At 26.2% G+C, this 20,558-nt stretch overlaps 1 protein-coding gene across 1 annotated transcript in view; it reads right to left on the minus strand.

Annotated features, from left to right (window-relative positions):
* The window catches only part of LOC130298806 (nucleobindin-2-like), a gene marked incomplete at its 3' end in the record, with an annotated part of 42,022 nt that extends 22,469 nt beyond the window's left edge, over positions 1-19,553 (minus strand). The window contains exon 1 of the mRNA XM_056551368.1: positions 19,403-19,553. Coding sequence (XP_056407343.1) covers positions 19,403-19,498 — 96 coding nt within the window. The remainder of the gene's footprint in view (positions 1-19,402) is intronic.
* Positions 19,554-20,558: the final 1,005 nt, after the last annotated feature.

Here is a 20,558-nt window from a genome sequence, read left to right on the forward strand (position 1 = left end):
TATACACAATAATATTATACACTATACCAATTAATATTATACACTATATACACTATACACAATAATATTATACACTATATACACTATACACAATAATATTATACACTATATACACTATACACAATAATATTATACACTATATACACTATACACAATAATATTATACACACTATATACACAATAATATTATACACTATATACACTATACACAATAATATTATACACACTATATACACAATAATATTATACACTATATACACTATACACAATAATATTATACACACTATATACACAATAATATTATACACTATATACACTATACACAATAATATTATACACTATATACACAATAATATTATACACTATATACACTATACACTATATACACAATAATATTATACACACTATATACACAATAATATTATACACTATATACACTATACACAATAATATTATACACTATATACACTATACACAATAATATTATACACTATATACACTATACACAATAATATTATACACTATACCAAATAATATTATACACTATATACACTATACACAATAATATTATACACACTATATACACAATAATATTATACACTATATACACTATACACAATAATATTATACACTATACACAATAATATTATACACTATATACACTATACACAATAATATTATACACTATATACACTATACACAATAATATTATACACTATATACACTATACACAATAATATTATACACTATATACACTATACACAATAATATTATACACTATACCAATTAATATTATACACACTATATACACAATAATATTATACACTATATACACTATACACAATAATATTATACACACTATACACAATAATATTATACACTATATACACTATACACAATAATATTATACACACTATATACACTATACACAATAATATTATACACTATACACAATAATATTATATACACTATACACAATAATATTATATACACTATACACAATAATATTATACACTCTACCAATTAATATTATACACACTATATACACAATAATATTATACACTATATACACTATACACAATAATATTATACACTATATACACTATACACAATAATATTATACACACTATATACACAATAATATTATACACTATACACAATAATATTATACACTATATACACTATACACAATAATATTATACACTATACCAAATAATATTATACACACTATATACACAATAATATTATACACTATACACAATAATATTATACACTATATACACTATACACAATAATATTATACACTATATACACTATACACAATAATATTATACACTATACCAAATAATATTATAAACACTATATACACAATAATATTATACACTATACACAATAATATTATACACTATATACACTATACACAATAATATTATACACTATATACACTACACACAATAATATTATACACTATACCAATTAATATTATACACACTATATACACAATAATATTATACACTATACCAAATAATATTATACCCACTATATACACAATAATATTATACACTATATACACAATAATATTATACACTATATACACTATACACAATAATATTATACACTATATACACTATACACAATAATATTATACACTATATACACTATACACAATAATATTATACACACTATATACACAATAATATTATACACTATACACAATAATATTATACACTATATACACTATACACAATAATATTATACACTATATACACTATACACAATAATATTATACACACTATATACACAATAATATTATACACTATATACACTATACACAATAATATTATACACTATATACACTATACACAATAATATTATACACTATATACACTATACACAATAATATTATACACTATATACACTATACACAATAATATTATACACACTATATACTCAATAATATTATACACTATATACACTATACACAATAATATTATACACACTATATACACAATAATATTATACACTATATACACAATAACATTATACACTATATACACTATACACAATAATATTATACACTATATACACTATACACAATAATATTATACACTATACCAAATAATATTATACACACTATATACACAATAATATTATACACTATATACACTATATACACAATAATATTATACACTATATACACAATAATATTATACACTATATACACTATACCAATTAATATTATACACACTATATACACAATAATATTATACACTATATACACAATAATATTATACACACTATATACTCAATAATATTATACACTATATACACTATACACAATAATATTATACACTATATACACTATACACAATAATATTATACACTATACCAAATAATATTATACACACTATATACACAATAATATTATACACTATATACACTATACACAATAATATTATACACTATACACAATATTATACACACTATATACACAATAATCTTATACACTATATACACTATACACAATAATATTATACACTATATACACTATACACAATAATATTATACACACTATATACACAATAATATTATACACTATATACACAATAATATTATACACTATATACACTATACCAATTAATATTATACACACTATATACACAATAATATTATACACTATATACACTATACACAATAATATTATACACTATATACACTATACACAATAATATTATACACTATATACACTATACACAATAATATTATACACACTATACACAATAATATTATACACTATATACACAATAATATTATACACTATATACACTATACACAATAATATTATACACTATATACACTATACACAATAATATTATACACACTATATACACAATAATATTATACACACTATATACACAATAATATTATACACTATATAGACTATACACAATAATATTATACACTATACCAATTAATATTATACACACTATATACACAATAATATTATACACTATATACACTATACACAATAATATTATACACACTATATACACAATAATATTATACACTATATACACTACACACAATAATATTATACACTATACCAAATAATATTATACAAACTATATACACAATAATATTATACACTATATACACTATACACAATAATATTATACACTATATACACTATATACACAATAATATTATACACTATATACACTATATACACAATAATATTATACACTATACCAATTAATATTATACACACTATATACACAATAATATTATACACTATATACACTATACACAATAATATTATACACACTATATACACAATAATATTATACACTATATACACAATAATATTATACACTATATACACTATACACAATAATATTATACACACTATATACACTATACACAATAATATTATACACTATACCAAATAATATTATACCCACTATATACACAATAATATTATACACTATATACACTATACACAATAATATTATACACTATATACACTATACACTATATACACTCTACACAATAATATTATACACTATATACACTATACACAATAATATTATACACACTATATACACAATAATATTATACACTATATACACTATACACAATAATATTATACACTATATACACTATACACAATAATATTATACACTATATACACAATAATATTATACACTATATACACAATAATATTATACACTATATACACTACACACAATAATATTATACACTATATACACTATACACAATAATATTATACACTATATACACTATACACAATAATATTATACACTATACCAAATAATATTATACACACCATATACACAATAATATTATACACTATATACACTATACACAATAATATTATACACTATATACACAATAATATTATACACTATATACACTATACACAATAATATTATACACACTATATACACAATAATATTATACACACTATATACACAATAATATTATACACACTATATACACAATAATATTATACACTATATACACTATACACAATAATATTATACACACTATATACACAATAATATTATACACTATATACACTATACACAATAATATTATACACTATATACACTATATACACTATACACAATAATATTATACACTATATACACTATACACAATAATATTATACACTATATACACTATACACAATAATATTATACACTATATACACAATAATATTATACACTATATACACTATACACAATAATATTATACACACTATATACACAATAATATTATACACACTATATACACAATAATATTATACACACTATATACACAATAATATTATACACTATATACACTATACACAATAATATTATACACACTATATACACAATAATATTATACACTATATACACTATACACAATAATATACACTATATACACTATACACAATAATATTATACACTATATACACTATACACAATAATATTATACACTATATACACTATACACTATATACACTATACACAATAATATTATACACACTATATACACAATAATATTATACACTATATACACTATACACAATAATATTATACACTATACCAAATAATATTATACACACTATATACACAATAATATTATACACTATATACACTATACACAATAATATTATACACTATATACACAATAATATTATACACTATATACACTATACACAATAATATTATACACACTATATACACAATAATATTATACACTATATACACTATACACAATAATATTATACACTATACCAAATAATATTATACACACTATATACATTATACACCACACACACACACACACACTATATATACATTATACACACACTATATACATTATACACCACACACTATATACATTATACACACTATATACATTATACACACTATATACATTATACACCACACACTATATACATTATACACACTATATACATTATACACACTATATACATTATACACCACACACTATATACATTATACACACTATATACATTATACACACTATATACATTATACACCACACACTATATACATTATACACACTATATACATTATACACCACACACTATATACATTATACACACACTATATACATTATACACACTATATACATTATACACCACACACACTATATATACATTATACACCACACACTATATACATTATACACCACACACACTATATATACATTATACACCACACACTATATACATTATACACCACACACTATATACATTATACACACACTATATATACATTATACACCACACACACTATATATACATTATACACCACACACTATATACATTATACACCACACACTATATATACATTATACACCACACACTATATACATTATACACCACACACTATATACATTATACACACTATATACATTATACACACACTATATATACACATTATACACACTATATACATTATACACCACACACTATATACATTATACACCACACACTATATACATTATACACACTATATACATTATACACACACTATATATATACATTATACACCACACACTATATATACATTATACACCACACACTATATATACATTATACACCACACACTATATACATTATACACCACACACACACACACACACTATATATACATTATACACACTATATACATTATACACACACACACACTATATATACATTATACACACACACTATATACATTATACACCACACACTATATATACATTATACACACTATATATACATTATACACACACTATATATACATTATACACACTATATACATTATACACCACACACTATATATACATTATACACACTATATACATTATACACACACACACACTATATATACATTATACACACACACTATATACATTATACACCACACACTATATATACATTATACACACTATATATACATTATACACACACTATATATACATTATACACACTATATACATTATACACCACACACTATATATACATTATACACCACACACTATATACATTATACACCACACACACTATATATACATTATACACACTATATACATTATACACCACACACTATATATACATTATACACCACACAATATATACATTATACACCACACACACTATATATACATTATACACACACTATATATACATTATACACACTATATACATTATACACACACTATATATATACATTATACACCACACACTATATACATTATACACCACACACACTATATATACATTATACACCACACACTATATATACATTATACACACACTATATATATACATTATACACACTATATACACATTATACACACACTATATATACACATTATACACACTATATACATTATACACCACACACTATATACATTATACACCACACACACACACACACTATATATACATTATACGCACACTATATATATACATTATACACACTATATACATTATACACCACACACTATATACATTATACACACACTATATACATTATACACCACACACTATATATACATTATACACACTATATACATTATACACCACACACTATATACATTATACACCACACACTATATACATTATACACACTATATACATTATACACCACACACTATATACATTATACACACTATATACATTATACACACACTATATATACATTATACACCACACACTATATATACATTATACACCACACACTATATACATTATACACCACACACTATATACATTATACACACTATATACATTATACACACTATATACATTATACACACTATATACATTATACACACACTATATACATTATACACCACACACTATATATACATTATACACACACTATATATACACATTATACACACTATATACATTATACACCACACACTATATACATTATACACCACACACTATATACATTATACACACTATATACATTATACACACACTATATATACATTATACACCACACACTATATATACATTATACACCACACACTATATACATTATACACCACACACTATATACATTATACACACTATATACATTATACACACTATATACATTATACACACTATATACATTATACACACTATATACATTATACACACACTATATACATTATACACCACACACTATATATACATTATACACACACTATATATACACATTATACACACTATATACATTATACACCACACACTATATACATTATACACCACACACACACTATATATACATTATACACCACACACTATATACATTATACACACACTATATACATTATACACACTATATACATTATACACACACTATATATACATTATACACCACACACACACTATATATACATTATACACCACACACTATATACATTATACACACACTATATACATTATACACACTATATACATTATACACACTATATACATTATACACACTATATACATTATACACACACTATATATACATTACACACCACACACTATATATACACATTATACACACTATATACATTATACACCACACACTATATACATTATACACCACACACTATATATACATTATACACCACACACTATATACATTATACACCACACACTATATACATTATACACCACACACTATATACATTATACACCACACACTATATATACATTATACACCACACACTATATACATTATACACCACACACTATATACATTATACACCACACACTATATACATTATACACCACACACTATATACATTATACACACTATATACATTATACACCACACACTATATACATTATACACACTATATACATTATACACCACACACACACACACACTATATATACATTATACACACTATATACATTATACACCACACACTATATATACATTATACACACTATATACATTATACACACACTATATACATTATACACACTATATACATTATACACCACACACTATATACATTATACACACTATATACATTATACACCACACACTATATACATTATACACCACACACACACTATATATACATTATACACACTATATATACATTATACACACTATATACATTATACACACACTATATATACATTATACACACACTATATATACATTATACACACTATATACATTATACACCACACACACTATATATACATTATACACACACTATATACATTATACACCACACACTATATACATTATACACACACACTATATATACACAATATACACACTATATACATTATACACACTATATACATTATACACACTATATACATTATACACACACTATATATACATTATACACACTATATACATTATACACACACTATATACATTATACACCACACACTATATACATTATACACACACTATATACATTATACACACACTATATATACATTATACACACTATATACATTATACACCACACACACTATATATACATTATACACCACACACTATATACATTATACACACACTATATACATTATACACACACTATATATACATTATACACACTATATACATTACACACACAATATATACATTATACACACTATATACATTATACACACACTATATACATTATACACACACTATATATACATTACACACACTATATATACATTATACACACACTATATATACATTATACACACTATATATACATTATACACACTCTATATATACATTATACACCACACACTATATACATTATACATACACTATATATACATTATACACACTATATACATTATACACCACACACTATATACATTATACACACTATATACATTATACACCACACACTATATACATTATACACCACACACTATATACATTATACACCACACACACTATATATACATTATACACACTATATACATTATACACCACACACTATATACATTATACACCACACACTATATATACATTATACACACTATATACATTATACACCACACACTATATACATTATACACCACACACTATATATACATTATACACCACACACTATATACATTATACACACTATATACATTATACACACTATATACATTATACACCACACACTATATACATTATACACCACACACTATATATACATTATACACCACACACTATATACATTATACACCACACACACTATATATACATTATACACACACTATATATACATTATACACACTATATACATTATACACCACACACTATATACATTATACACCACACACTATATATACATTATACACCACACACTATATACATTATACACCACACACTATATACATTATACACCACACACACTATATATACATTATACACACACTATATATACATTATACACCACACACACTATATATACATTATACACACACTACATATACATTATACACCACACAATATATACATTATACACCACACACACTATATATACATTATACACACACTATATATACATTATACACACTATATACATTATACACCACACACTATATACATTATACACCACACACTATATATACATTATACACCACACACTATATACATTATACACACTATATACATTATACACCACACACTATATACATTATACACCACACACACACACACACTATATATACATTATACACACACTATATACATTATACACACTCTATATACATTACACACTCTATATACATTACACACACACTATATATACATTACACACACTATATATACATTATACACACTCTATATACATTATACACCACACACTATATATACATTATACACCACACACTATATACATTATACACCACACACTATATATACATTATACACCACACACTATATACATTATACACCACACACTATATACATTATACACCACACACTATATATACATTATACACCACACACTATATACATTATACACCACACACACTATATATACATTATACACACACTATATATACATTATACACACTATATACATTATACACCACACACTATATACATTATACACCACACACTATATATACATTATACACCACACACTATATACATTATACACCACACACTATATACATTATACACCACACACACTATATATACATTATACACACACTATATATACATTATACACCACACAATATATACATTATACACCACACACACTATATATACATTATACACACACTATATATACATTATACACCACACACTATATACATTATACACCACACACACTATATATACATTATACACACACTACATATACATTATACACCACACAATATATACATTATACACCACACACACTATATATACATTATACACACACTATATATACATTATACACACTATATACATTATACACCACACACTATATACATTATACACCACACACTATATATACATTATACACCACACACTATATACATTATACACACTATATACATTATACACCACACACTATATACATTATACACCACACACACACACACACACTATATATACATTATACACACACTATATACATTATACACACTCTATATACATTACACACTCTATATACATTACACACACACTATATATACATTACACACACTATATATACATTATACACACTCTATATACATTACACACACTATATATACATTACACACACTATATATACATTATACACACACTATATATACATTATACACCACACACACTATATATACATTATACACCACACACTATATACATTATACACCACACACACTATATATACATTATACACACTATATACATTATACACCACACACTATATATACATTATACACCACACACTATATACATTATACACCACACACACTATATATACATTATACACACTATATACATTATACACCACACACTATATATACATTATACACCACACAATATATACATTATACACCACACACACTATATATACATTATACACACTATATACATTATACACCACACACTATATACATTATACACACTATATACATTATACACACTATATATACATTATACACACACTATATACATTATACACACTCTATATACATTACACACACTATATATACATTACACACACTATATATACATTATACACACTCTATATACATTACACACACTATATATACATTACACACACTCTATATACATTATACACACTATATATACATTACACACACTATATATACATTATACACACTCTATATACATTACACACACTCTATATACATTATACACACTATATATACATTACACACACTATATATACATTATACACACTCTATATACATTACACACACTCTATATACATTACACACACTATATATACATTACACACACTCTATATACATTATACACACTCTATATACATTACACACACTCTATATACATTATACACACTATATATACATTACACACACTATATATACATTATACACACTCTATATACATTACACACACTCTATATACATTATACACACTCTATATACATTACACACACTCTATATACATTACACACACTATATATACATTACACACACTATATATACATTACACACCACACACACACTATATATACATTACACACACTATATATACATTACACACCACACACACTATATATACATTACACACACTATATATACATTACACACACACTATATATACATTACACACCACACACACTATATATACATTACACACACTATATATACATTACACACCACACACACACTATATATACATTACACACACTATATATACATTACACACCACACACACTATATATACATTACACACACTATATATACATTACACACACACTATATATACATTACACACCACACACACTATATATACATTACACACACTATATATACATTACACACACTATATATACATTACACACCACACACACTATATATACACATTACACACACTATATATACATTACACACCACACACACTATATATACATTACACACACTATATATACATTATACACACTCTATATACATTACACACTATATATACATTACACACACTCTATATACATTATACACACTCTATATACATTACACACACTATATATACATTACACACACTATATATACATTATACACACTATATATACATTACACACACTATATATACATTACACACACTATATATACATTATACATACATTACACACACTATATATACACATTACACACACTCTATATACATTATACACACTCTATATACATTACACACACTATATATACATTACACACAATATATACAGTATACACACTATATATACATTACACACACTATATATACATTACACACACTATATACATTATACACACACTATATATACATTACACACCACACACACTATATATACATTACACACACTATATATACATTACACACCACACACACTCTATATATACATTACACACACTATATATACATTACACACCACACACACTATATATACATTACACACACTATATATACATTACACACCACACACACTCTATATATACATTACACACACTCTATATACATTACACACACTATATATACATTACACACACTATATATACATTACACACACTATATACATTATACACACACTATATATACATTACACACCACACACACTATATATACATTACACACACTATATATACATTACACACCACACACACTATATATACATTACACACACTATATATACATTATACACACTCTATATACATTACACACTATATATACATTACACACACTATATATACATTATACACACTCTATATACATTACACACTATATATACATTATACACACTCTATATACATTACACACACTGTATATACATTACACACACACAATATATACAGTATACACACTATATATACATTATACACACTATATATACATTATACACACTATATATACATTACACACACTATATATACATTACACACACTATATACATTACACACACTCTATATACATTACACACACACAATATATACAGTATACACACTATATATACATTATACACACTCTATATACATTACACACACTCTATATACATTATACACACTATATATACATTACACACACTATATATACATTATACACACTCTATATACATTATGCACACTATATATACATTACACACACTCTATATACAGTATACACACTATATATACATTACACACACTATATACATTATACACACACTCTATATACATTACACACACACAATATATACAGTATACACACTATATATACATTATACACACTCTATATACATTACACACACTATATATACATTATACACACTCTATATACATTAAACACACTATATATACACATTACACACACTATATATACATTACACACACTATATATACATTATACACACTCTATATACATTGCACACACTATATACATTACACACACTCTATATACATTACACACACTATATATACATTATACACACACACTATATATACATTATACACACTCTATATACATTACACACACTATATATACATTATACACACTATATATACATTATACACACAGACTATATATACATTATACACACTCTATATACATTACACACACTATATATACATTATTCACACACTATATACATTATACACACTATATACATTATACACACTATATATACATTATACACACACTATATATATTATACAGCACACACTATATATACATTATACACACACTATATATACATTATACACACACTATATATACATTATACACACTATATACATTATACACCACACACTATATATACATTATACACACACTATATACATTATACACACTATATACATTATACAGCACACACTATATATACATTACACACACTATATATACATTACACACACTATATATACATTATACACACTATATATACACATTATACACACACTATATACATTATACACACTATATATACATTATACACACACTATATACATTATACACACACTATATACTTTATACACACACTATATATACATTACACACACTATATATACATTATACACCACACACTATATATACATTATACACACATTATATATACATTACACACCACACACAATATATATACATTATACACACTATATATACACATTATACACACACTATATACATTATACACACACTATATATACATTATACACACTATATATACATTATACACACTCTATATATACATTACACACACTATATATACATTATACACACTCTATATACATTACACACACTATATACATTACACACACTATATATACATTATACACACTATATACATTATACACACACTATATACATTATACACACACTATATATACATTATACATACACTATATATACATTATACATACACTATATATACATTATACACACACACTATATACATTACACACACTCTATATACATTATACACACTATATATACATTACACACACTCTATATACATTACACACACTATATATACATTACACACACTATATATACATTACACACCACACACACTATATATACATTACACACACACTATATATACATTACACACCACACACACTATATATACATTACACACACTATATATACATTACACACCACACACACTATATATACATTACACACCACACACACTATATATACATTATACACCACACACACTATATATACATTACACACACACACTATATATACATTATACACACTCTATATATACATTACACACACTCTATACATTACACACACTCTATATACATTATACACACTATATATACATTACACACACTCTATATACATTACACACACTATATATACATTACACACACTATATATACATTACACACCACACACACTATATATACATTACACACACTATATATACATTACACACCACACACACTATATATACATTACACACACTATATATACATTACACACCACACACACTATATATACATTACACACTCTATATATACATTATACACACTCTATATACATTACACACTATATACATTACACACACTATATATACATTACACACACTATATATACATTACACACACTATATATACATTACACACACTATATATACATTATAAACACACTATATATACATTACACACACTATATATACATTACACACACTCTATATACATTACACACTATATATACATTATACACACACTATATATACATTACACACACTATATATACATTATACACACTCTATATACATTACACACACACAATATATACATTATACACACTCTATATACATTACACACACTATATACATTACACACACTCTATATACATTATACACACTATATATACATTATACACACACTATATATACATTATACATACACTATATATACATTATACACACACTATATATACATTACACACCACACACACACACACACTATATATACATTATACACACTATATACATTATACACACACTCTATATACATTATACACACACTATATACATTATACACACTATATACATTAAACACACACTATATATACATTACACACACTATATATACATTATACACACTCTATATACATTACACACACTATATACATTACACACACTCTATATACATTATACACACTATATACATTACACACACACTATATATACAGTATACACACTATATATACATTACACACACTATATATACATTACACACACTATATATACATTACACACACTATATATACACACACACTATATATACATTACACACACACTATATATACATTACACACTATATATACATTATACACACTATATATACATTATACACACTATATATACATTACACACACTATATATACATTATACACACTATATATACATTATACACACTCTATATACATTACACACAGTCTATATACATTACACACTATATATACATTACACACACACTATATATACATTACACACTATATATACATTATACACACTATATATACATTATACACACTCTATATACATTACACACACTATATATACATTATACACACTATATATACATTACACACACTATATATACATTATACACACTATATATACATTACACACACTATATATACATTACACACACTCTATATACATTACACACTATATATACATTATACACACTATATATACATTATACACACTATATACATTACACACACTATATACATTACACACACTATATATACATTACACACACTCTATATACATTACACACTATATATACATTACACACACACTATATATACATTATACACACTATATATACATTATACACACTATATATACATTACACACTATATATACATTACACACACTATATACATTACACACACTCTATATACATTATACACACTATATATACATTACACACACACAATATATACATTATACACACTCTATATACATTATACACACTATATATACATTACACACTCTATATACATTACACACACACTATATATACATTACACACACACTATATATACATTACACACACACTATATATACATTATACACACTCTATATACATTACACACACTATATATACATTACACACACACTATATATACAGTATACACACTATATACATTATACACCACACACTATATATACATTATACACACTATATATACATTATACACACTCTATATACATTACACACACACAATATATACATTGTACACACTCTATATACATCATACACACTCTATATACATTACACACCACACACACTATATATACATTACACACACTATATACATTATACACCACACACTATATATACATTACACACACTATATATACATTACACACACACTATATATACAGTATACACACTATATATACTTTACACACACACTATATATACAGTATACACCACACACACTATATATACATTACACACACTATATATACATTACACACACACTATATATACATTACACACACTATATATACATTACACACACACTATATATACAGTATACACACTATATATACATTGTACACACTCTATATACATCATACACACTCTATATACATTACACACACTATATATATACATTATACACACTCTATATACATTACACACACTATATATACATTATACACACTCTATATACATTACACACACTATATATACATTATACACACTCTATATACATTACACACTCTATATACATTACACACACACTATATATACATTACACACACACTATATATACAGTATACACACTATATATACATTATACACACTCTATATACATCATACACAGTCTATATACATTACACACACTATATATACATTACACACACTATATATACATTATACACACTATATATACATTGTACACACTCTATATACATCATACACACTCTATATACATTACACACACTATATATACATTATACACACTCTATATACATTACACACTATATATACATTACACACACACTATATATACATTATACACACTCTATATACATTACACACTCTATATACATTACACACACACTATATATACATTACACACACACTATATATACAGTATACACACTATATATACATTATACACACTCTATATACATCATACACAGTCTATATACATTACACACACTATATATACATTACACACACTATATATACATTACACACAATATATACAGTATACACACTCTATATACATTACACACTATATATACATTACACACACTATATATACAGTATACACACTATATATACATTATACACACTCTATATACATTACACACACTATATATACATTGTACACACTCTATATACATCATACACACTCTATATACATTACACACACACAATATATACATTATACACACTCTATATACATTACACACACTATATATACATTACACACACTATATATACATTACACACACTATATATACATTATACACACTATATATACATTATACACACTATATATACATCATACACACTCTATATACATTACACACACTATATATACATTACACACACTATATATACATTACACACACTATATATACATTATACACACTATATATACATCATACACACTCTATATACATTACACACAGTCTATATACATTACACACTCTATATATACATTATACACACTCTATATACATTATACACCACACACACACACACTATATATACATTACACACTCTATATATACATTATACACACTATATACATTATACACCACACACACACACACTATATATACATTATACACACACTATATACATTATACACACTCTATATACATTACACACTCTATATACATTACACACACACTATATATACATTACACACACTATATATACATTACACACACTATATATACATTACACACAATATATACAGTATACACACTCTATATACATTACACACTATATATACATTACACACACTATATATACAGTATACACACTATATATACATTGTACACACTCTATATACATCATACACACTCTATATACATTACACACACTATATATACATTACACACACTATATATACATTACACACACTCTATATACATTATACACACTCTATATACATTATACACACTCTATATACATTACACACACTATATATACATTACACACACTATATATACAGTATACACACTATATATACATTATACACACTATATATACATTATACACACTCTATATACATTACACACACTATATATACATTACACACTCTATATACATTACACACACTATATACATTACACACACTATATATACATTACACACACTATATATACATTACACACAATATATACATTACACACACTATATATACAGTATACACACTATATATACATTATACACACTATATATACATTATACACACTCTATATACATTACACACACTATATATACATTACACACACTATATATACATTACACACACTATATATACATCACACACACTATATATACATTACACACAATATATACAGTATACACACTCTATATACATTACACACACTATATATACATTACACACAATATATACAGTATACACACTCTATATACATTACACACACTATATATACATTACACACAATATATACAGTATACACACTCTATATACATTACACACACTATATATACATTACACACAATATATACAGTATACACACATGTAACCCTCCCTCTCACCTCTCCCATCATCCGGTCTCCTCCGCCTCCTCTGGTCTCCGCTCTTTGAACCAGACAAATAACAATCCCCGCCCATACAACAAACCCCGCCCACATCACCAAACGCAGACGCCCCTTCACGCGCACAAGTAATAACAGACTCCGCCAGCCACCCCCTGATTGGTCGTTAAAGCATGACATAGCATGTACTCAAAGAAATGTGATTGGCTACAGTCTGTAGGCGGAGCAAAGGTTGTCAGAGAAGTCAGGGAACGTGGCGCTATCAGATCGAGATTCTGACGTTACCTAGCAACCAGAAGCCGTCTCCTCCCGGTCACTAGGCAACAACTGAGCCACAGCGACATCTATCTGGAGAACTGCGCCAGTGCATTCATCTATCCTGTCCTACTGTATATCCTCCTCCTGCCCCAGTATATACCCTCCTCCTGCCCCAGTATATACCCTCCTCCTACCCCAGTATATACCCTCCTCCTACCCCAGTATATACCCTCCACCTACCCCAGTATACACCCTCCTCCTCCCCCAGTATATATCCTCCTCCTGCCCCAGTATATACCCTCCTCCTACCCCAGTATATACCCTCCTCCTACCCCAGTATATACCCTCCTCCTACCCCAGTATATACCCTCCTCCTACCCCAGTATATACCCTCCTCCTACCCCAGTATATACCCTCCACCTACCCCAGTATATACCCTCCTCCTCCCCCAGTATATATCCTCCTCCTGCCCCAGTATATACCCTCCTCCTGCCCCAGTATATACCATCCTCCTGCCCCAGTATATATCCTCCTCCTACCCAGTGTATACCCTCCTCCTACCCCAGTATATACCCTCCACCTACCCCAGTATATATCCTCCTACCCCAGTATATACCCTCCTCCTACCCAGTATATACCCTCCTCCTCCCCCAGTATATACCCTCCTCCTACCCCAGTATATACCCTCCTCCTACCCCAGTATATATCCTCCTCCTACCCCTGTGTATACCCTCCTCCTGCCCCAGTATATACCCTCCTCCTGTCCTACTGTATACCCTCCTCCTACCCCAGTATATACCCTTCTCCTGCCCCAGTATATACCCTCCTCCTACCCTGGTATATACCCTCCTCCTACCCCAGTATATACCCTCCTCCTACCCCAGTATATACCCTCCTC

This window comes from Hyla sarda, unplaced genomic scaffold, assembly GCF_029499605.1.
Source record: "Hyla sarda isolate aHylSar1 unplaced genomic scaffold, aHylSar1.hap1 scaffold_1021, whole genome shotgun sequence".
In the NCBI taxonomy this organism is placed as follows: Eukaryota; Metazoa; Chordata; class Amphibia; order Anura; family Hylidae; genus Hyla; species Hyla sarda.